This window comes from Bos taurus, chromosome 28, assembly GCF_002263795.3.
Source record: "Bos taurus isolate L1 Dominette 01449 registration number 42190680 breed Hereford chromosome 28, ARS-UCD2.0, whole genome shotgun sequence".
NCBI classification, from domain to species: Eukaryota; Metazoa; Chordata; class Mammalia; order Artiodactyla; family Bovidae; genus Bos; species Bos taurus.
This window is the reverse complement of record NC_037355.1, coordinates 29,895,745-29,921,586: the sequence shown is the minus strand read 5'-3', so window position 1 is coordinate 29,921,586 and position 25,842 is coordinate 29,895,745. Positions and strand designations below refer to the sequence as shown.

Genomic DNA, 25,842 nt, shown 5'->3' with positions numbered 1-25,842 from the left:
GTAACTTTTTATAGGTTCATCAAGTCTAACTTACCAGATATTGAATTTCCCTATACACTATCTCACCAAGCTCTGTACCTTCCAGGGGGTGAGGGATAAATGGGTATAAGCTAGAGTTGTGTTTTTATTATAAACTAAATGCAAGTTTAATTATAATACATTTAACTGCCAGCATTGGACTCTTAATTATTACCATGATGATGAAATGGCACATAAAGTCGGCTCATACTGGTCAGACCCGGAAGAAACCTAGGAGGCCACCAAGTCCAAGGAAGGCAAGTTTGAAAAGATACTCCCACAGAACAGACTGCAAAAACAGATGCTTCTGGTACCTTACTTCCTAACACATGAACATTCTGCAGAATTAACAAAAACATAGTTCTGTAGAAGCACCCACTCAAGTAAGTTAGAAATAAGGCACCAATATGGGTGAAATTTTGCATCTGTTCAATGAAAATAATAAAGCATAAGGAAGATAAAAATAAAGGAACACTTTTTGCTTTATTTTGAATTGTGATATATCATATAGATACAGAAAATTGCAAAAGCCTATGTATAATTACAAAATAACCACTCATGTAACTGAACAGTTAAATCAAGAAATGGAACATTATTAACACTTTAGAAGCCCCTGCATTTCTCTCCCTCATATAGCCCTCCTTTTTCATTCTCAAAACACTACTACTCAGACTTCTGTGTTCATTATTTCCTTGTTCACCTTTATCTTTTTACCTTACAGGCATCCTTAAACAACACAATCTATTTCTACATGGTTTTGAACTTTAAATAGATGGAATCTACCTACATATTATGAGATGGTTAGATGGCATCACCAACTCAACAGACATGAATTTGCGCAAACTCTGGAAGACGTGAAAGACAGAGAAGCCTGGCATGCTGCAATTCATGAGGTCGTCACAAGTCAGACAGGACTTAGCGACTGAACAACAACAACCTATATATCTCTATCTCTATCATTCACTTCCCTAATTATTTTTGAGATTCATTCATTCTTTTTTTTAATTCATAAAATTGACCATTTTAAAATGAGATATTCTCATTACTTTTTACTACTAATATTCAACGGATGACTATACCATGATTGTTTTTATCCATTCCAATGTAGATAGACAAATGATATCATGAACAATGTTGATATCAGTATTCTTGTATATAGATCCTAGTGTACCAGGGTATAAGTTTCTTTAGGGAACATACTGGGAGGCAGTGAAACTGCCTATCTTCTGCTTTACTAATGACACATTGTTTCTCAAAGTGGTTGTACCAATTTACATTCCCAACAGCAGCATAGGGGTGTTCCAGTTACTCCACATCCACACCAACAACGGACAACATCAGACTTCTTAATTTAGGAGCTTATAATAGAACAATTTGTACTTTTCTGGTGACTAATGACATAGAGCACTTTCTCATCGGTTTAGTGGCTATTTGGATTTCCTTTCGTTTGAATTGCCTATTCAAATTCTTTGCCTCTTTTGTTTTTTAACCGAATAGTCATCTTATTTTTAATGACTTGTAGAGGTTCTTTTTTTTTTTTTTTTTTTTTTCTGTCTTATGCATCAGCCTTTACTTTTACTTAGGACTTGACTGTCATAAAGAAGCTTTAACTAATCAAAAGTTAGTAACTCTGCTTACTTTAGATAGAATAGGTCAAAATGCTTAGAAATTTAAATTTAAAATGCTACTGAAATATGTTACAATATTTTTTTAAGTTTATATCTACAGTTATTGCTGAGCCAAAGTATTCAGTACATAATCCAGACTCATGCATGCTAAAATCAGAATGTTTCTAAATCATTCTAAATCATTTCCACTCTGAAAAACAAAATTCAGAAGTCATAGTTTGATTAAAAATTATGTCAAAAATGTTTAACACAGATGAATAAAATCAACAGTAGAAAACTTGAGTGTTGAAAAATGAAAAACTGAAACTTCAACTGTTACCAGAGCTTTATATATTTTAAAATTTCCTTCTACAATCACTATTTTTCCTTTCCTAACAAAAAGACTATTCTGCTTAGCAATAGAAGAATGTTTAATTACTTACTTAATAAATGCTGGTGGCATATCTCTCTTCAAAATCTGATCCTCAGTGGTTTGAACAGTCTCTTTTCCAACCTACAAGGAAAAAAAGATTCACAATTCAATTATAAATTCTCAGACTTTTAAAACTATTACTTAAACATACGGGAAAAATCACAAATAATCTATCATTTAAGCTTCTGGATTCGAAGATAATTTCTAGTTTTATTTTTAAATTATCAGGATTGATCCTGTATTTCCTTCCATAATATACTTGGATAACAATATGGAGTGCAAACATAAAATATAATCCTTTCTCTAGAGTAATTAATTTGAAGGCATCATTGAGCACACTGAGTGAAAAAAAGAAATTCATCATTGAGAATATGTATGTGTGTATTTATTTATGTTTAATCATAAACTGCCACATCTCTCAAAGACTACACGAAGTACATGAATCCAGTTAGGTAGGTTAAAATGTCTATTCAGAAAATAATTGACATTACTGGAACTGGGAAAATATATGAAGCAATTATAACTCTGAAACTAGAACCAAATATATGAAAATACACAGCTTAACTAGTAATCAACATGATGTTTTCCCTAATCATCAGTTCAGTGGCTCAGTAGTGTCCAACTCTTTGCAAGCCCATGGACTGCAGCACGCCAGGCTTCCCTGTCCATCACCAACTCCCGGAGCTTACTCAAACTCATGTCCATCGAGCCAATGATGCCATCCAACCATCTCATCCTCTGTCATTCCCTTCTCCTCCCACTTTCAATCTTCCCCAGCACCAGGGTCTTTTTCAAGGAGTCAGTTCTTTCCATCAGGAGGCCAAAGTATTGGAGTTTCAGCTTCAGCATCAGTCCTTCCAATGAACATTTGGGATGGATTGGTTTGATCTCCTTGCAATCCAAGGGACTCTCAAGAGTCTTCTCCAACACCACAGTTCAAAAGCATCAATTCTTTGGTGCTCAGCTTTCTTTATAGTCCAACTCTCACATCCATACATGACTACTGGAAAAACCATAGCTTTGACTATTGGAAGCTTTCTTGGTAAACTAATGCCTCTGCATTTTAATATGCTGTCTATTAAATTGCATAGCTTTTAATAGACAATAGGTTGGTCATAGCTTTTCTTTTAAGGAGCAAGCGTCTTTTGATTTCATGGCTGCAGTCATCATCTGCAGTGATTTTAGAGCTCAAGAAAATAAAGTCTGTCACTGTTTCCATTGTTTCCCCATCTATTTGCCATTAAACAATGGGACTGGATGCAATGATCTTAGTTTTCTGAATGTTGAGCTTTAAGCCAACTTTTGCACTCTCCTCTTTCACTTTCATTAAAAAGCTCTTTAGTTCTTCTTCGCTTTCTGCCATAAGTGTGGTGTCATTTGCATATTAGATGTTATTGATATTTCTCCTGGCAATCTTGATTCCAGCTGGTGCTTCTTCCAGCCTGGCATTTCACATGAGGTACTCTGCATATAAGTTAAATAAGGAGGGTGACAAAATACAGCTTTGACATACTCCTTGCCAGATTTGGAACCAGTCTGTTCTTCCATGTCCAATTCTAATCGTTGCTTCTTGACCTGCATACAGATTTCTCAAGAGGCAGGTCAGGTGGTCTGGTATTCCCATCTCTTGAAGAATTTTCCAGTTTGTTGTGATCCACACAGTCATAGAGCAACTTGAAATCATATATAATGCTACATGCTGTAATGGAATAGATAGTTTTATCCCCTGCTGGTGGCAATGTAAAGTGGTACATTCTCTTTGGAAAAGCATTTGCTAATATGTGTTAAGCGAAAAGCAAAGGAGAAAAGGAAAGATATTCCCATTTGAATGCAGAGTTCCAAAGAATAGCAAGGAGAGATAAGAAAGCCTTCCTCAGCGATCAATGCAAAGAAAGAGAGGAAAACAACAGAATGGGAAAGACTAGAGACCTCTTCAAGAAAATTAGAGATATCAAGAGAAGATTTCATGCAAAGATGGTCTCGATAAAGGACAGAAATGGTATGGACCTAACAGAAGCAGAAGATATTAAGGAGAGGTGGCAAGAATACACAGAAGAACTGTACAAAAAAGATCTTCATGACCCAGATAATCACGATGGTGTGATCACTCACCTAGAGCCAGATATCCTGGAATGTGAAGTCAAGTGGGCCTTAGAGAGCATCACTACGAACAAAGCTAGTGGAGGTGATGGAATTCCAGTTGAGCTATTCCAAATCCTGAAAGATGATGCTGTGAAAGTGCTGTACTCAATATGCCAGCAAATTTGGAAAACTCAGCAGTGGCCACAGGACTGGAGAAGGTCAGTTTTCATTCCAATCCCAAAGAAAGGCAATGCCACAGAATGCTCAAACTACTGCATGATTGCACTCATCTCATACGGTAGTAAGCAACGCTCAAAATTCTCCAAGCCAGGCTTCAGCAATATGTGAACCGTGAACTTCCTGATGTTTAAGCTGGTTTTAGAAAAGGCAGAGGAACCAGAGATCATGCCAGTATCCACTGGATCATTGAAAAAGCAAGAGAGTTCCAGAAAAACATCTATTTCTGCTTTATTGACTATGCCAAAGCCTTTGACTGTGTGGATCACAATAAACTGTGGAAAATTCTGAAGGACATGGGAATACCAGACCACCTGACCTGCCTCTTGAGAAACCTATATGCAGATCAGGAAGCAACAGTTAGAACTGGACATGGAACAACAGACTGGTTCCAAATAGGAAAAGGAGTATGTCAAGGCTGTATATTGTCACCCTGCTTATTTAACTTATATGCAGAGTACATCATGAGAAACGCTGGGCTGGAAGAAGCACAAGCTGGAATCAAGATTGCTGGGAGAAATATCAGTAACCTCAGATATGCAGATGACACCACCCTTATGGCAGAAAGTGAAGAGGAACTAAAAACCTTTTGATGAAAGTGAAAGAGGAGAGTGAAAAAGTTGGCTTAAAGTTCAACATTCAGAAAACGAAGATCATGGCATCTGGTCCCATCACTTCATGGCAAATAGATGGGGAAACAGTGGAAACAGTGTCAGACTTTATTTTTGGGGGCTCCAAAATCAACGCAGATGGTGATTACAGGCATGAAATTAAAAGATACTTACTCCTTGAAAGGAAAGTTATGACCAACATAGATAGCATATTCAAAAGCAGAGACATTACTTTGCCAACAAAGGTCCGTCTAGTCAAGGCTATGGTTTTTCCATTAGTCACGTATTGATGTGAGAGTTGGACTACAAAGAAAGCTGAGTGCCGAAGAATTGATGCTTTTGAACTGTGTTTTTGGAGAAGACTCTTGAGAGTCCCTTGGAATGCAAGGAGATCCAACCAGTCCATCCTAAGGGAAGTCAGTCCTGGGTATTCAATGGAAGGACTGATGCTGCAGCTGAAACTCCAATATTTTGGGCACCTGATGCAAAGAGTTGATTCATTGGAAAAGACCCTGGGAGGAACTGGGAGCAGGAGAAGAAGGGGACGACAGAGGATGAGATGGCATTACCAACTCGACGGACAGGAGTTTGGGTAAACTCCGGGAGTTGATGATGGACAGGAAGGCCTGGCGTGCTGCGATTCATGGGGTCGCAAAGAATTAGACACGGCTGAGCGACTGAACTGAACTGAATATGTGTTAAGAAACGAAACTGTTCTATCTAAGAATTCCAGTTATGAGAATATACCCTATAAGCAATAATACCAAGTGTGGTAATCACAATATTTCTAAAAATATTCACTATCGTGCTAGTTAAAAAAGCAAAAACATTTTTAAAAACTTATCCAACAATGAGGAACAGTTAATTAAATTAAGATATATCTTTAGACTTAGTACTATGCAGCCATTAAAACAATGGTTATAAAGACTCAGCACTATGGGAAAATGTTTATGATGTTATAATTCATTCAAAAGGATAAATAAAAAATAATAAGTACACTATGATTAAAACAAACCCCTAAATCATTATTATAAGGCCAAAACCCTGAAAGAATATAAAACAAAATGTGTTTATTAATGCTTGCAAAATTTTGAGTGAATCTGTATCTGTATGCTCTGTCTTCTAATTTTCTGAAATGTGAATATAAAATTTTTATCTTTTAAAAAGTAATATTAACATATTACTCTGGGTTACTTAGGTGCAGTTATTTCCTATCAAATGATTTTAGTAATTATCTGTCATTTTATACTAAAATCTTTCCAAAAAGTAATGGTTAAAAAATTTTTTTTAATTTAAAATACTGTCACATTAACCAGAATGTGTGTATCTTTACATGTTTTTACTATACTACAAATGGTATGTATACTTACCCTTTCTTCAAAATCATTCCTATGTAGGGCTTGGATGTCAATTTTTCTTTAACTATATCATATTACAAAGTAATATAGAAGAAGCAAACTTTTATATAAGGGGTAGTGAAATTTACCCTATTATCAATATAAAACTATTTAGGAGTGTTAAATCACAAATATGAACCAGATTTCAATGCAGAAATTTATGAAATTTTTAAAACCCAGAATGGAAATTTTCTCAATCCTATTATTTAACTTTTTATTGAGTTTTAAGAAGAAAAACTAGTTTAAAAAATCCCAAATGCACAGTAAAGCAGCTACAATAAATAATACAATAAATAATTCTCAAGAATTACCAGTCAGGCATGAGTTAATGAATACAAGTTTTTTTCTCTCAAGTTAATAGCTCAGAAAAAAGCAAGACACATATACCACTGTGTAATAGCCAGTGCTTTTGTAGACAATAGACAGTCTGTATCATAATAAAAGCCTTTCAGATCAGCAGCTAGTTCTCTAGAGTTTCTCAGATCAAAACATGACAGAATATTTCCAGATGTATTGTTCACCAGAGTTTCCAACAAAACTTAGCCATTCAAAAAGCTGTAGGCCATGACTTCATGAAGGAAAAGATGAAGTTCAGGAAAAAAGTCACTAGTTCATTCTAAGCATAAAGGGCTTAGAAAGATACTCACACTTAGATAAATGACAATCCCTTTTATCTTACACACCATGTGTACACATACAGAGCGGAGCTAGAGAGAGACAAGAGCAGAGAAAGAGTGAGCAAACTGGGGGAGTGGGGGGAGTTCCTCTTATATCTCCTCTAGAAAGTATTGAGTTATTCAACATTATTAACATATACTGAATGCAACTGCATGTGCAGTCACTGTCTAGGTACTTTACACAAAGCAGAAGTAAAAATAAAGTTTACTGCCCTCATGGAAGTTATATCCTAGTGGGAGTAGACAGAGATAGCACAAAAGTAAACACAGAAATAAACAACAACAACAAAAAATCATGCCAGGTATTAGTAAAGATGATGCTATGAAGAGTATGTGGTTGGAGTGAAAAGAGAAAGAAAGTGTAAAGTGAAAGTGTTAGTAGCTCAGTTGTGTCCAACTTTTTGCAACCCCATAGACTACAGTCCACCAGGTTCTTCTGTCCATGGAATTCTCCAGGCAAGAATACTGGAGTGGGTAGCTGGGAGCCACAGAGAGGACAAAGAAGTAACACTGGAGCTGAGACTCTGAAGCTGAAGAAGAACTACATATGCAGGAGCTGGGAAAGAATAATCCAGAGAGAGAAGCAAGAAAATGACCCAATGCAGGAAAGTTTGGGTATACCCAAAGAGCCCTAAACAGGCCAGAGTGGCTAAAGCTCAGTGAGGAGGGGTGTGGTGATAAGGCTGGGTTTTCAGAAGAAGGCAGGCGGGTTAGATCACAAACAGCTTTTTAAGGTCAGGTTAAGATATTTGGAATCTTTTCTAAGTACAAGAAGCCGGAGAGCTAAACAACAGACTGACTTGATCTGATTTCTTTTTTAAGCTTTGGCTGCACTGGGTGGAATCTTCCCAATCCAGGGATCAAACCCGTGTCTCTTGAACTGGCAGGTAGATTCTTATCCACTGGGCAACCAGGGAAGTCCTGATTTTTTTTTAAGGTCATTTTGCCTGTTATAAGGAAAAGTGATCTTTGCAGGCAAGAGGAAGCAGAAGGACCAGTTAGGAGGCTACTGTAGTCATCCAGAGGAATGACAGTAGTGACTTAAGACATGAAAGTAGAAATGGAGAATTCATTTTCTTGGAGGAAGAGTTAATGGGACTTGCTCTTGGAATGGGTGAAGTAGGAATTAGGGAGTGGACTGAGAGAAAAAAAATTTGAAATGACACGTAGGTCAATTAAGTAAAATGTCTTCAAAGGCAGCAATGCCAGAAGGCTGATATACAGCAAAGATTTAAGATAAAAAGATAAAACAATCATGAATATACCAGGCAAAACAATGAAATAGTTTTTCAAATAGCAAGTATTCTGACCCCAGTAGAGGTAATTACTAACAAATGAATCCTATTGGGACTTCTCTGGTGGTCTGGTAGCTAAGACTCTGAGCTCCCAATGCACGTGGCCTGAGTTCAATCCCTGGTCAGGGAACTAGATCCCACATGCCACAGCTAAAGAACCCACATGCTTCAGTGAAGACAGAAATCACACATGCTGCAACTAAGACCTGGCAAAGCCAAATAAATAAATAAATTTTTTTTAAAAAATGAATTCTATTAAAATATTTTGTCTCTTTTGTAAAGATAAAGGTACAGGAAGAAGAGAAATAGACAATAAAAACATACTCAAGGGCTACTTATTTAAAAGCTATTTTTAAGTACTGAAGTGATGGGTACTAAATCTGATTATTTTAAGCTGCATTCATAACCACAGTAATAGTATCCATAATTGCTCTGATCTTCAATACACTCAGCCTATAATTAGGTTACATACAATGAATGGCTATTTTTAAGGTACACATAAAACATGTTTATGTAGAATGAATGCCATTTCACTTGGGGAATTGATTTTTGGCAATGCTGTCCAATAGAACTTTCCGTTACAATGGAAATGCTCTATTTATGTTCTATTTAATTTGTGCCACCCAATACAGCAGCCATTAACCAAGTGTGGCTACTGAGCACTTGAAATATGGCTAGTGTAAGTGAGGAACTGAATTATTACTTTTATTTCACTTTCATTAAATTTAACCTTTTTTATTAAGACTTTTTCATTGGAATATAATTGCTTTACGATGTTTTGTTCCAAACTGGGAAAGGAGTACATCAAGGCTGTATATTATCACCCTGCTTATTTAACTTATATGCAGAGTATAAGAGTACCTCAGAGTACATTTCACAGAGTACCTCATGTGAAATGCCAGGCTGGATGAAGCACAAGCTGGAATCAAGATTGCCAGGAGAAATATCAATAACCTCAGATACACAGATGACACCACACTTATGGCAGAAAGTGAAGAAGAACTAAACAGCCTCTTGATGAAAGTGAAAGAGGAGAGTGAAAAAGTTGGCTTAAAACTCAACATTCAGAAAACTAAGATCATGGCATCTGGTTCCATCACTTCATGGCAAATAGATGGGGAAATAATGGAAACAGTGACAGACTTTTATTTTCTTAGGCTCCAAAATCACTGCAGATGGTGATTGCAGCCTCCAAAATCACTGCAGATGGTGATTGCAGCCATGAAATTAAAAGATGCTTGCTCCTTGGAAGAAAAGTTATGACCAACCTAGATAGCATATTAAAAAGCAGAGACATTCTTTTGCCAGCAAAGGTCCATCTAGTCAAAACTATGGTTTTTCCAGCAATAATGTATGGATGTAAGAGTTGGACTATAAAGAAAGCTGAGCGCCAAAGAATTGATGCTTTTGAACTGTGGTGTTGGAGAAGACTCTTGAGAGTCCCTTGGATTGCAAGGAGATCAAACGAGTCAATCCTAAAGGCATCAGTCTGAATATTCATTGGATGAAGGACTGATCCTGAAGATGAAACTCCAATACTTTGGCCACCTGATGCGAAGAACTGACTCATTTGAAAAAGACCCTGATACTGGGAAAGATTGAAGGCAGGAGGAGAAGGCGACGACAGAGGATGAGATGGTTGGATGGCATCACCCACTCGATAGACATAAGTTTGAGCAAACTCTGGGAGTTGGTGATGGACAGGGAAGCCTGGCGTGCTGCAGTCCATGGGGTCTCAAAGAGTCAGACACGACTGAAGGACTGAACTGAAACTTGTGTTAGTTTCTGTTGTACAATGAAGTGAATCAGCTCTGTGTATGCATACATACAACTCCCACTTGGACCTCCTTCCCACTCCACGCCACCCATCTAGGTCATTGCAGAGCACCAAGCTGAGCTCCCTAGGCTATGCAGGGAGCTATCTATTTTACACATTGGGAGATATGACTATTTTTTAAACAGTCATTTTAGGTTTACAACAAAATTAAGGAAAAGATATAGAGATTTCCCATACACTCCCTGCCCCCATACCCTCCCTGCCCCCATACCAATTCAATTCATTTCAGTCACTCAATCATGTCCGACTCTTTGCGACCCCATGGACACCAGGCTTCCCTGTCCATCACCAACTCCCAGAGCCTACCCAAACTCATGTCTATTGCGTCAGTGATGCCCCAACTATCTCATCCTCTGTCGCCCCCATACCAATAGCCTCCCCTATTATCAACACCCCCCACCAAAATGGTACATTTGTTAAAACTGATGAGTCTACAATTGACACATCATAATCACCCCAAATTCATAGCTTACATTACACTCTTCTCTTGGTGTTACACATTCTATGAATTTAGACACATGTATATTGACAGGTATCCATCATCATGGTATCAAGCGGGATATTGCCCTAAAAATCCTGTGTTCTGCGTTTTCATCCCTCTTTCCACCCAAAACCCCTGGAAAATACTGACCTTTTTACTGTTTCTACAGTTTTGCCTTTTCTTTTGAACATCATATAGTTAGACTCACATGGCATGTAACCTTTTCAAACTGTCTTCTTTCATTTAATGTGAATTTATGGTAGCTGTGGCTAGCAGCTACCATACTGGACAACTTCAGTCTATGGAACTTGCACTGTTTTCTAAACTGGTCTTCCTGCCTCCAGACTTCCTTAATTCACTCTTCATACATCTGGTAGGTAAATGTTGCTTTTTGCCTTTGCTACTTGGTGTCTTCACAGAAGAAGCGAGCTGGGCCTGGAGAGACAGCAGTTGCCAGGTGGAGGAGAGAGGGATCAGACAGACCAAGCACAAAGAAGAGCACAGGCCAAGGCTCAGAAGTGTTTGAGCACACGGTTAACTAGACAAGAAAAACAGGCTGGAAATGAAAGGCTAACTGGAGTCAGCCTGGGAAGGGCTTTGTATGCCAAAGTGAAGGCAGAGAGGATTATGTAACTTAACCTGCCCATTTATTCAAAGGCTGTCATCCTTTGTACTAGATCTGGATCTTTTCAATTCGGTGTTCCATCACTTTATCAATTATCAAGTCAAGAACTTCAAAGAAGCCAGTTTCTAAAGATATGCAGGACCATAAAGGTATCTCCTATATGTAAACAGCTGACAAAAGTCTACGGAGGAGAGCCAGAGACAAAACTTCCTGTTTTTAAGCCATCAACCAGGAGATAATACTTTTCCTTCTCTCTCCCCACACTATCAAAACAGAAACAGTTTCTACAGGAGGCATTTTTTCCAAATAAAAAGAATAGAACAATTCAGAAAGGGATTCACAAAATGCCCTTTGTTAACTAGCAAGAATCTTTACGGCTCATAGGAAAACATTATTCCTGGAGATCAACGTTAATATGGGGAAGCGTATGATTTCCTAATACAGACTACAACTGAGCAAACAGGAGGGTCAGTGGTAATCTTGACAAATGCTTCTTGAACCTGTGCAGTACCAGGTCATCAAAATTCTTGACAAGTTATGTCAAATGTTTGCTACATACATGTTAAGAGCACATGTGTGGGAATTTGGTGATTTGATTTCTAGTTCCAGCTTTTCCCAGGCAAGAATACTGGAGTAGATTACCATTCCCTGCTGCAAATAAATGACTATGTGACCTCAAATAAATCATTAAATTACTCAATTATTTCTTCCATACTACATGATCTCTTTAAGGGTCTCCCTACTTGTCTACTGTGTGCTGACCAAACTCTCTTTTAGCTCTCTGAGGTAGAAAATCTATTTTCTCTACCTTATGATCTCATTTTCTACCTCAAATTCTTTGAAGGTATAAAACGATTAATAAATACAAAATGTAATAGCTCTCATTTCCTACACATATTATACGTATGTTTTATGACTGTGAGATGCCTAAAGTAGATGCCTGATTTCTTTAACCTTAAAATAAGCCTTATTCCCTCTGGAAAAAAAAGACCTGTATGGTAAGGGTTTTTTTTTTTTTTTTTAATGAATAAAAAAGAATGACATATAAGGTCTTAGTTTTATATTATAGTCTTAAATCCTGAGCAGGTTTTTCAGGTCAGCATTCAACAACAACCCTTTCAAAGTAATCCAGCTTTACAGTAAATACATTTTATGGCTTCCAAACTGCATTCCTTTGCTTAAACTCAGATTTTTGGTTCTATTCAATGCTAAAATAATTTCTTTTATTTTCTTCTTCAGAGAACCGCTTCTAACTCTTGAGGCCCAATTCCACTTCATTCAATGAATAGGCAGTAAGTGCCAACTATGTGTCTGCTAGGTGGTGAAAGAGAATGAGATAAGAAATAAAGCATCCTTAGACATATAAACTGAAATAATGGTAGTGAATGAGTAAAAGACCTGGGGGCATTTTAGGGGCTTGGCAGGAAGCCTTGTTTCTTTTGAAGAGCTCTTACTTTGTTCCATAGTTAATTTAAATATCTTTTGTTCATTCTGTGACTTTAGTGCCAAGTTACTTGCAAGAAGCCTTTTGTCTTCAGCTGTTGTTATACTCTTTTACCACTATTTATCTCAATTTGGTTCAATAATAGAGATATGGTTTCTTTTTAGCAAAAAAAAAAAAAAAAAGCTTGGCTGATTCAAGTCACTTCCCAGACTAAAAAGTATGTTAATGCAGATGTCTCCCTTAGCGAGACTAAGTGTAAGAAAACTGGAAGACAAAACACAGCAAGTTGGACTTGTGTTAGTGATTTGTACTGTACAAGCGGTAACTATAGAGCATTATATTAAAATGGTGGCAGGGAGATGGTAATCAACAGAAGTTGCTAATGTATTTAGACAAGAAGATAACGTAACCCTGACTTACAGTTAAGGTGACAGTGGGCCGAGCCAAGGTATGAGGTCAACTGACGGACCTATTGATTGTGACCAGACAAGGGAATATGCATTCATCTGCCTATTAGCTTGGCTCAGTATGAGGCTGATCAATCTATTATTTGGAACAGCCATTCTGATAGGTTGTTGTTGTTGCTGAGTCACTAACAAAATGAAAAAGCTGATATGACACCAGAACAACGACATTTCCGATTCTTTGAGACCCCATGGACTGTAGCCCACCAGGTTCCTCTGCCCATGGGATTTCCCAGGCAAGAATACTGAGGTGGGTTGCCATTTTCTTTTCCAGGGGATCTTCCCAACCCAGGGATCAAACCTGCATCTCCTGCTTGGCAGGTGGATTCTCAACTACTAAGCCACCTGGGAAGCCCATTCTGATACATAGCCATGTCCAATACTATCTGTGGGTCATACAAGGGTAGTAAAAATGTATGTGTCTCAATATCAGCAACACTTTTGATTGTTTTCCTACAATGGTTGGTGACGGACTTGTGATCCATCCACTCGCTCACTGGTTCCTTTTGTATCATTCAAAGATGACACACCAGGGACTTCCCTGGTGGTCCAGTGGTCAAAACTCCACGCTTGCAATACAGGGACTGGGAATGCAATCCCTAGTCGGGGAACTAAAATCCCACATGCTGCCCGGAGTGGCTAAAAAATAAAAGCAGAAGCAGGGTTTAAAAAAAAATGACACACCAGAGCCAAATGTCTATGTATTTAGTTTTAAAATTTATTTTTGGCTACACTGGGTTTTCCATGCTGTGTACAGGCTTCCTCTAGTTGCACTGAGGGGGACTACTCTCCAGTTGCGCAGGCTTGTCATTGCGGTGGCATCTCCTGTTGTAGAAAGCATGGGCTTTGTAGTTGTGGCACAGGGACTTAGTTGCCATGCGGCATATGGAATCTTCCCAGACCATGGATCTGGATTCCTAACCACTGAACCAACAGGCAAGTCTCAGAACCAAGTTTTTAAAAAGCCACATATACCAGAAAAATTAGGACTCTTTAACCTACTGTGATTTCTAACTCATTCATTTAATCAAGCACTTACTGAGAACTTCATACATAATAGCCATGCACAACACTGAGTGTGATGGGAACAAAAAAAATAAGTGAGACGCAGGCCTTGCCCTTCACAGACAAGACAAATGCTTAAATAAATCATTGTAAGACAAGATAATGCTCTAACAGAGTTACATCCAAGCTTCACAGAGGAAAAGAAACTCTAAGAAGGCCAATAAGAGTTCTCCAGGAGTCATGGGACTTGGGGAAGAAAGAAGAGGTTTCCAATGATGGAGAAGCATATGTGAAATTATGGCCAGTTCAGGGGACATAGACCCACCCAGCTGGAACAAAGGGTATTGGGTGGAGAAAAGGTATAGAGAGTAGGAAGCTGGAGGAAAAAAAAATGCCACATCAGGGAGGGCCCTATGTGCAATGTACTTAGACTTCACTCTCTAAAGCAGTGGGAAATTATTTTATGGTTCTAAGGAAAAGACATATTAGGTTTATATTTCAACAAGAAAAACTCAGGAGAAACAATGGACCAGAGGGAGAAAAACTAGAAATACAAGTTCATTTGTTAATTCATTTATTCAATCAAATATTTATATAACATACCATGTGCCAAGTATTAAGACAGTGATGAAGAAAATACACATGGCCCCTGACCTCAGGGAGCTTAGAGTCTCAGTAAAAGATAAACTAAAAGTGAACTAAAGCAGCAGCAGTTCAGATGGATATGAGGGCAGATGTAAGAAATCCATCTAAATCCATCTACATGACACTCAGTCCAAATAGAGGGCAACGGACATGCCCAGACTTCTGAATCAAGTGACTTGGTAATGTCAGGGGAAGCACACTGACAAACTGCCCATCCTGGCCAGGCACCATGGTAAACATTCACATGAGTTATTTTATGACAGGAGGTCTCAGAACACGGAACTAATAAGCCACCACCAAACAGAAGAATTTGGGAAAGGTCAAAAGGAGAACCACATGTTTGACCACCTCCCAAAATCCTTCTTGCTGGCATCCATCTTGGCTAAGCAATGTGTGCGCCACCAGGAAGGCCTCTAAGTCAGAATGATTGGCCAAAGACGACTAGGAAACTAATCCTATCACCATAAAAACCGAGGCTGCGAGCCACGTGGCAGAGCAGTTCTCCTGGGTTCCCTTACCCTACTGCTCTCCAGCCGGGTGCCCCTTCCCAATAAAATCTCTTGCTTTGTCAGCTCATGTGTCTCCTTGGACAATTCACTTCCAAGTGTTAGACAAGAGCCCACTTTTGGGCCCTGGAGGGGTCCCCCTTCCTGCAACAGTCATACCTGTAACGGAGGACGACAGCCAGCTCCAAGACAGAAACTAATTCTTATCTATGGGATGTTCAGATGCAGATAAGCAAATGTTCAAGGAGAAATCATAGAAATGATTCCTCAGTTTAATTAACTGGGTTGAAGAAATAGGTTGTGGCTGGTGGAATCAGCTGATGAAAAGAGCTGAGAAGGGAATGTGTGAGTGCAGGGTCAGGGAATGGTAGAATTGTGTCATGAAAATCAAAGGGATAGAGTTTCAAGAAAGTGAAAAATAGTGTCAACTCTAGAGAAAGGTTAATGGTTTCCAGTACATTTACAGAGTTGTACAACCATCACCTGTATATTGTTACCCTGCTTATTCAACTTACATGCAGAATACATCATGTGAAATGCCAGGCTGGATGAAGCACAAGCTGGAAGCAAGACTGCCAGGAGGAATACCAATAACATCAGATATGCAGATGACACCACCCTAATGGCAGAAAGTGAAGAGGAACTAAAGAGCCTCTTGATGAAGGTGAAAGAGGAGACTGAAAAAGTTGGCTTAAAACTTAACATTCAGAAAACTAAGATACGGCATCTGGTTCCACCACTTCATGGCAAATAAATGGGAAAATCACTATGAACAGTGACAGCAGCCATGAAATTAAAAGACACTTGCTCCTTGGAAGAAAAGCTATGACAAATCTAAACAGCATATTAAAAAGTAGAGATATCACTTTGCCAACAAAGGTCCAGATAGTCAAAGCTATCGTCTTTCCAGTAGTCATATATGAATGTGAGAGTTGAACCATAAAGAAGGCTGAATGCCGAAGAATCGATGCTTTCAAACTGTGGTGCTGGAGAAGACTCCTGAGAGTCCCTTGGACAGCAAGGAGATCAAACCAGTCAATACTAAAGGAAATCAGTCCTGAATATTCACTGGATGCTGAAGCTGAAGCTCCAATTCTTTGGCCACCTAATGCGAAGAGCTGACTCACTGGAAAAGACTCTGATGGTGGTAAAGATTGAGGGCAGGAGCAGAAGGGGGCGACAGAGGATGAGATGCTTGGATGGCATCATCAACTCAATGGACATGAGTTTGAGCAAACTCAGAAGACAGTAAAAGACAGCAAAGCCTGACATGCTGCAGTCCATGGGGTCGCAAAGAGTTTGACAAGACTGAACAACCCAACCATTACCACAATCAATTTTTGAACATTTTCATCACCCCAAAAAGAAACTGATTAGCAGTCCCCCCTTCATTTATCCCCAACCCTTTCCCACCTCCATCTAGCCTTAAGCAACCACTAATCTACTTTCTGTCTCTATAGATTTATCTAGTGTAGGTATTTGATATAAATGAAGTCATACAATACGTGGTCTTTACTGAATGGCTTCTTTCACGTTGTAGCATGTATCAGTACTTCATTGTTTTTCATTGACAAATAGTTTTCCATTGTATAGTTATACTACATTTTTATTATCACTCATCAGCTGATGGACATCTGTATTATTTCTACTGTAGCTATTATGAACAATGCTACTATGAACATTAGTGTAAATGTTTTTGTGTGGACATATGTTTTCATTTCTCTTGAGTAGATACCTAGATGTAGAATTAATTGCTAGATCATTCCCACAAGCAATGTATGAGAGTTCAAATTTCTCTACATCCTTGGCAACATTTGTTATCATTTGCCTTTCTTATTACTATAGCCATTCTAGTACAGTGGTGTTATGACCAACCTAGATAGCATATTGAAAAGCAGAGACATTACTTTGCCAACAAAGGTCCGTCTAGTCAAGGCTATGGTTTTTCCTGTGGTCATGTATGGATGTGAGTGTTGGACTGTGAAGAAGACTGAGTGCCGAAGAATTGATGCTTTTGAACTGTGGTGTTGGAGAAGACTCTTGAGAGTCTCTTGGACTGCAAGGAGATCCAACCAGTCCATTCTGAAGGAGATCAGCCCTGAGATTTCTTTGGAAGGAATGATGCTAAAGCTGAAATTCCAGTACTTTGGCCACCTCATGCGAAGAGTTGACTCATTGGAAAAGACTCTGGTGCTGGGAGGGATTGGGGGCAGGAGGAGAAGGGGACGACAGAGGATGAGATGGCTGGATGGCATCACTGACTCGATGGACGTGAGTCTGAGTGAACTCTGGGAGTTGGTGATGGACAGGGAGGCCTGGCGTACTGTGATTCATGGGGTCGCAAAGAGTCAGACACGACTGAGCGACTGAACTGAACTGAATGGCTAATCATGTTGAACAACACTACATGTCCTTACTGACCATATACATATCTTCTTTGAAGAAATGTATATTTAAACCCATTATTCAGGGGAATTCCCTGGCTGTCTGTTGGTTAGGACTTTGCATTTTCACTGCCAAGGACAGGGAACTAAGACTCCACAAGCCAAGTTGTACAACCAGTAAATAAATAAAAATAATAAATTCTTAACTCATATTTTAATTGGTTGATATGTCTTTTGCAAATACTTCCTCCCAGTCTGTGAGTCTTCTTTTCACTTTCTTGATAGTGTCTTTTGCAACACAAAAGCTTTTTAATTTTGATGAAGTTTAATTTATCTTTTTCTTTTGTTTTTTGTGCTTTTGATAAAGTATCTTAGGTTTTGACTAACCAAGGTCAAAAAGACTTATTCCTCTTTATTTTTTTATTTATAATTTAAGCTCTTATATTTAGGTCCATTATTTGTTTGGTATTAATATTTGTGTAAGATGTAGGGAAAGTGTTATTTATTTTGTTTAAACAGGAGTAAATCAAGCATGTTGACAGAGTGAAAAAAAAGAGGCAGGAAGCAAGACTCTGGTTATGAAGCAAGGTTCCTGAAAAGGTAGGGATAGAATCTGAAGAGCAGGTAGAAACCAGCCTTTATCAGAAAGCCACCTCTTTCTCAAGAGACAAGAAGAGTACTGGGGGAAATGAGTGGAGACAAGACAACTGAAACTATGGAGTCTATGAGCTGCGTGTTCTTCTTAGGAATTTACAAGGCATGTCAGTATATTAAAGGATCTTAAATAACCTTCAGTCAGAGGAAATCTGCTTCATTTTGTTTAACCCACATTTTCCAAATTCATTTGACCAAGAATTATTTCTTTCTTAATACCTATTAGCCTATGGCGGAACTAGGATTTGTAGGATACTCAGGGAAACTGTTCTAAGCTAGAAGTTGCAAACTAGCGGCCTTTGTGCAGAATTTGAGTCTGCACAAATCACAGAAGGGTGATTCTTGTTTGGTCCTTAAAAAAAAAAATAAAACTTCACAAAGATTCAAATTTCTGACATCTCTTAAAATATCAAAAGCTTTGGCCATATGAGATCTGAATCTCAGTAAGAAAACAATGTGTAGGAACCCCAAATGTCCCATATGGGGAGTATACTTTCTGCATCACTCCCTAAAATGTTAACAACCAGACCATTTCACTCATTTCTGTCACTGTCTGGTCCCTGTGGATATCAGAGTTTTTCACTCCTATACTAGGCAACCCTCTCAGTATCTACACAGAGTTAAAAGTTCCTAAAGCCACTCTTAGAAATTCCTTATCCAACTCTTCTCTAAATATTTTCTAAAAGTGCTCTTATGAGAGCTATGAGAAAGACTGAGAAGTATTTATATCAGGAATGACAAAATGGGAGTGCATGGGACAAGTGCAACCCACAGACCTATTTTATTGATTATCAGGAAAATCTGGAGACATTAGGCCCTGTTTCTAGGTGGCAACAATAAGCTGAAGATAATAACAGTATTCTTTAATCAGGGCCTGTACTTTCCAGTTGGCCACAGTCTCTACCACTCCCTGGTGTCCTATAACTCCCCTGATTCACTCATTTTCTACTTGACTCTGCAGGTATTTGAGTTTGCGGCACCTGATATAACAAAAAGACTCCATTTTAATTAGCACAGTACACAAGGCAAGCTCCCCAATATCAGGAGAATCATGTAAAATTTTACCATGCCTCAGATATTTCACTAATAATGAAACACCTCAGTCACTCCCCAATATATATCCACTTCAAAAAACAAAAGAAAATGACTGGAAGGAATTACATCATGGAGAGTAGAACTTCAGATGATTTTTATTTTCTTCTCAATCCTTTTCCATACTTTTCAGATTTTTTTTTTAAATGAGTATGCAATGCTTTCATATCAGAAAAACAAATTAAATTTTTAAAACATGTCAACAATACTCTTGGTATGAAACAATCCATAAAGTAATGAAACAACACCAGCACCTAAAAGGTTCAAATTTTGACCAATTGCCCAAAACTTAAATGTGCATTAATAAGAATACAACCGAACAGGTTAAAGAGCAGGTGAACTACATCAGTGGCAAATTCTAATGGCAAACAAGCTCACCTGATGCAACATGCTTTCCTTAGAACTCGGGTTAAGCTGCCTTGGCAGCAGTTGCTTGTTTTAACACAACATGAGATTGAGTGTATCAATTAGGCTAGATAAATGTTAGCAGAGCAGCCTTGCTCACTAGATCTCTTATTTATGAAGATACTGTGGACAGTCTTCCAATTCGCAAATACTGCATTCTCTCCCTCAACTCCAGATTCTTCTGTGGACACAACCATGGACACCTGCGCACTGGGCGGCCACCAATTTCTTAATAACAAGAAAGCAGGTCATCAGCACAGATAACTTTCCACCACCCACTTTCTCCCACAATTAATTCAAAAAGATCCTTCATTCTTTTCATTATTTATTCGACATATCTATAAACTAGTCCTCTATGGCTCTATTAAGGTGACTAGCTCCATGGATTAAAAACATGAAAAAAAAAAAAAGGAAAGCTAAATATTGCTAACAGAAATTAGGTCAACTCTACCACCTATCCTATGTATCTCAAATAAGATTATAAGGAAACAATACGTACGAATGTGCTTTGTACACTATGGAAGTGTTACAAATGCAGGCTGTCTCTGTGCCATAAATGTTTAATCCCTTAAAGTATCCTAGAGGCCCCATCAGCATCAAAACAGTCTTTAAGACTTTCCTGGTGGTCCAATGGTTAAGAATCCGCCTGCCAATGCCAGGGACATGGGTTCAATCCCTAGTCTGGGACGATCTCACATGCCGTGTGACAACGAAGCCCAGGCGCCACAACTACTGAGCCTGAGTACCCAGGGTCCCTGCTCTGCAAACAGGGAGGCCACCACAATGAGAAGCCCTCGCACCTCAATGAAGAGTAGCCCCTGCTCACCGCAACGAGAGAAAAGCCCACACAGCAACAAAGACCCAACACAGCCAAAAAAAATAAATTACTCTTCAGGAAAAAAACAAAACAAAAAACAGTGTGTATTTTCCTCACTGCCCTCTAACTAAATCTGCTTGTCCCAAGCATTCCACAGAATACACTCTTATTTTTCCTGTTTTTCTACTTTAATAGCTAGAATTGCAAATGTGTTTTTTTCTTAACAGATTTAGTTCATTTGTAATACTGTCCCTACGGAAAAACACTGTCTTCAAACCAATTTGTAAACGAATTTTGAAACATTACCCGTTTTTATGTTGGAAAACTGGGACCAAGGGCCCATCCTAGACAGTAACATGGAGAGGTAGGAAAAGAACTGGGGCTTTTGAATGAATCTTCAAAGTTTTAGCTGCTTAGTCATGTCTGACTCTTTGCGACCCTGTGAACTATAGCCCACCAGGCTTCTCTGTCCATGGAATTCTCCAGGCAAGAATACTGGACTGGGTAGCCATTCCTTTTTCCAGGGGATCTTCCTGACCCAGGGATAAAACCCAGATCCCCTGCATTGCAGGCAGATTCTTTACCACTGAGCCACCAGGGAAACTGTTGAAACTAGTTCTGTATCCTGGGGCAAGGAATAATCTCTTTGAGCCTGAATCTCTTTATCAGTAAAAGGGAAAAAGTAAAATGTCTCTCATGGCTGAAGGATGTAGCAATACACATGTAAATCACCTAATATATACGCATCTGTCATGGCCTGGAAAGATAACAGATACTAAATAAATATTAGTCCCTTTTTCTTTCCCTCTGCCATTGCAGTACTCATTTGTGACTTCCATTTTATCCTTAAAAAAATTATTTTTTAATTAAGAACATTCTACAAGTCAGGAGCCCTTTACTACTTCGTTAAATCCTTTTAAACAACCCTATGAGGGAGGTACCACTGCTATCTCATTTCACAGATGAAGAACAGAGGCACGGAGAGATTAACTGACTTGCCTAAAATCACTCAGTTGCGCAGTTCAGTTCAGTTGCTCAGTTGTGTCCGACTCTTTTGAGACCCCATGAACTACAGCACACCAGGCCCCTCTGTCCGTCACCAACTCCCTGAGTTTACTCAAACTCATGTCCATTGAGTCGGTGATGCCATCCAACCATCTCATCCTCTGTCATCCCCTTCTCCTCCTGCCTTCAATCATTCCCAGCATCAAGGTCTTTTCAAATGAATCCGTTCTTCACATCAGGTAGCCAAAGTATTGGAGTTTCAGCTTCAGCATCAGTCCTTCCAATGAATATTCAGGACTGATTTCCTTTAGGATGGACTGGTTGGATATCCTTGCTGTCCAAGACTCTCAAGAGTCTTCTCCAACATCGCAGTTCAAAAGCATCAATTCTTCGGCCCTCAGCTTTCTTTAGAGTCTAACTCTCACATCCATACTTAACCACTGGAAAAACCATAGCTTTGACTAGATGGACCTTTGTTGGCAAAGTTATGTCTCTGCTTTTTAATATGCTGTCTAGGTTGGTCATAACTTTTCTTCCAAGGAGCAAGCATATTTTAATTTCATGCCAGCACTCACCATCTGCAGTGATTCTGGAGCCAAAAAAAATAGTCTGCCACTGAGTTTCCACTGTTTCCCCATCTATTTACCATGAAGTGATGGGACTAGATGCTATGATTTTAATTTTCTGAATGTTGAGTTTTAAGCCAACTTTTTCACTCTCCTGTTTCACTTTCATCAAGAGGCTCTTTAGTTCTTCTTTGCTTTCTGCCATAAATGTGGTGTCATCTGCATATCTGAGGTTATTGATATTTCTCTCAGCCATCTTGATTCCAGCTTGTGCTTCATCCAATCCAGCATTTCTCATGATGTACTCTGCATATAAGTTAAATAAACAGTTGTGTCCTACTCTTTGAGACCCCATGGACTACAGCCCACCAGGCTCCTCTGTCCATGGAATTCTCCAGGCAAGACTACTAGAGTGGGTAGCCATTCCCTTCTCCAGGGGATCTTCCCAACCCAGGGATCAAACCTGGGTCTCCTGCATTGCAGGCAGATTCTTTACCATCTGAGCCACCAGGGAAGCTGGCTTAAAACTCAACATTCAAAAAACAAAGATCATGGCATCTCGTCCCATCACTTAATGGCAAATAGATGGGGAAACAGTGGAAGCAGTGACAGACTTTGTTTTTTGGGGATCATCACTGCAGAGGGTGACTGCAGCCATGAAATTAAAAGATGCTTGCTCCTTGGAAGAAAAGCTACGACCAACCTGAGCAGCATATTAAAAAGCAGAAACATCACTTTGCCAACAAAGGTCCATATAGTCAAAGTCATGGTTTTTCTAGTAGTCATGTACAGATGTCAGAGTTGGACCGTATGGAAGGCTGAGCACCGAAGAATTGATGCTTTTGAACTGTGGTGCTGGAGAAGACTCTTGAGAGTCCCTTGGACAGCAAGATCAAACCAGTAAATCTTAAAGGTAATCAACCTTGAATATTCATTGGAAGGACTAATGTTGAAGCTGAAGCTCCAATACTTTGACCACCTGATGTGAAGAAGACACACTGGGAAAGACCCTTATGCTGGGAAAGATTGAGGGCAGGAGCAGAAGGGGGCGATAGAGGATGAGATGGTTGGATGGCATCACTGACTCAATGGACATGAGTTTGAGCAAACTCTGGGAGATAGTGAAAGACAGGGAAGCCTGGCACGCTGCAGTCCACAGAGTCGCAAATACCATTATTCTGTGTTTTTCAAAAATGTGGAAGACACATTCAATGATGTCTCAAGTTTTCTGCTGTAATTCTGCATGATTTTACAATTCTTTGGAACTTTCAGATGGCAAGAGGGACAAGAAAAACTTCAAGCTCACAACAGGCAAATATAAACCATCAAGATGAAGTTTAAACAACTGATGTTGTTTGATTTTCCTTCCCAGAAGTTGGAAGATTTACACAGCAAACAGGGGTCAAGGTCATTAGGGCTTCAGTTGCTTAAGCTTCTTAACTGTTACTTGCTTAGAGATGATCAACTGAGTCAACCTGGCTACAACTAGCTTTCAAATTTGAATCAGAAATGATCAACAATATAGCCCTTTAAAACACACACACACACACACACACACACACACACACACACACAGAGTACAGTCAAACTTGAAGTAGTAACCCAAAGGCAAAAATAAGTATTGTTACTACTGTTGGGAACCATCCTGCTTGGTAACTGGAAATTATTCAGTCACTTTACAGTATAGTAATTTAATTTGGCTCTAGGCTGTAAAGACACTCTGATCCATTCAATTAAGGCCATAAGTAAAACTATTCTATTTCTTACCTCAAGCTACAAACACGCTTCTTACAAGCAACCAGAACTGGAAATTCAATGTTTTGTAATATTAATGTGTCAAATGGTTAAGGCTCCCAATATAATGCTTATAGGAAAAACTCCTGTGTTATAGTACCTATAAAACCCCCAAAGTTTTACCTTTAGGCTTTTCTTAATGTTTTTATTTTTCTTCTCAACTATTATAAATATAACTTAGTGAGATTATATATGGGCTGAGCACACTTAGTTTTAAACTTGTTGAAAAGTGAAATAAACTGGCCCAAGATGTATAGATAGAAAAAAGTTATCAACCATCTACAGCAATACTAGTCATGTCTATGCCTTTTGCAGATTGCATTTCATCACTGTTCTTCATATAACAGTAACAAATTAGACAAAGCCTTGGTCTAATCAGTCTAATCAAAAAGACTTTGACAAGAATATTAAAGTCAATTTCCTTTTGCTTCATTTGCTTCCTAATACAAACTATCTATACTGCAGCCTAGATATCTATCTGTTCAGCAGTTGCCACAGACAACTAAACCCATTAGGAAGTTCTGGCGCTATCATCTTAGGAAACTTATTCCCAGTTGGGCAAAAGGAAGAAATAGAACTGAGAGAATTACACTACGATGAGAGTCCATTCATCCATCTAGTTTGTTTGTTTTTTTTTTTTAACAAAACTAAAAACAATGCTGGCAATACACCTAAACATTAAATTACAATCTTCTTCTCTTCAGTCCTTACTAAACATCAAGTATTCTCCTAATGGTTCATTACAGGGCAATAAATGTCTATATTTAGTTCATAAATGGAAGTCATCCCAAATTGAGAGTTCGTATGGAAAGCATGACAGAAGAAAATCCCTGGAGATTGAAAGAGAACATGGAAGGTTTTTATTGTTGAATTTGTGTGTTTTCCTACCTTAGCAGAAAGTTTCTATAAGCCTATGGCTGTGCTTAGTCGCTCAGTCATGTCCAACTCTTTGAGACCCCATGGACTGTATGTACCCTACCAGGCTCCTCTGTCCCTGGGGATTCTCCAGGCAAGAATACGAGTGGGTTTGCATAACCTACTCCAGGGGATCTTCCCAACCCAGGGATCAAACCCAGGTCTCCCACATTGCAGGCAGATTCTTTACTATCTGAGCCACCAGGGAAGCCCTGTTGCTGCTGCTAAGTCACTTCAGTCGTGTCCGACTCTGCGTGACCCCATAGACGTCAGCCCACCAGGCTCTCCTGCCCCTGGGATTCTCCAGGCAAGAACACTGGAGTGGGTTGCCATTTCCTTCTCCAATGCATTAAAGTGAAAAAGTGAAAGTGAAGTCGCTCAGTCGTGTCCAACTCTTAGCGACCCCATGGACTGCAGCCTACAAGGCTCCTTCATTCATGGGATTTTCCAGGCAAGAGTACTGAAGCCCTAGTAATCAACAAATATACTAAAGGCTTAAATAATCATCACACAGTTAGATAATCCTCCTTAGGACAAACCCAAGTTCTCTTCCCAGGGTGTATATACTTCATTAATAGCCAGGTGAATATGGTGTAGGTAAATTCCCTATGAACTCTTCTATATAGCTGATCCCATCAAAAATACTACTCAGTTCTGTTTCATTTTTTCTCTTTCTTTTTTAATAGAAGAGAAGTAAATTAGAGATCTTGAAAGTGCCTCTGGATCTTGACATTTTTAGATTGGTTCATTACGTCCTCAGAATTTTGTGTGTAAGGCAATGTGCTGGTGACACTTCCTCAGGTGACATACAGATGCACTGTTACTAAGTTTATGGCCTGGAAGAGC

At 38.9% G+C, this 25,842-nt stretch overlaps 1 protein-coding gene across 2 annotated transcripts in view; it reads right to left on the bottom strand.

The window, feature by feature from the left end:
* Positions 1 to 25,842, bottom strand: part of VCL (vinculin) — a 112,555-nt gene that overhangs the window by 67,883 nt on the left and 18,830 nt on the right. For both annotated transcript variants that reach the window (XM_005226483.4, NM_001191370.1), the window contains exon 2: positions 2,069 to 2,139. In XM_005226483.4, the coding sequence (XP_005226540.1) occupies positions 2,069 to 2,139 (71 nt within the window). The remainder of the gene's footprint in view (positions 1 to 2,068; positions 2,140 to 25,842) is intronic.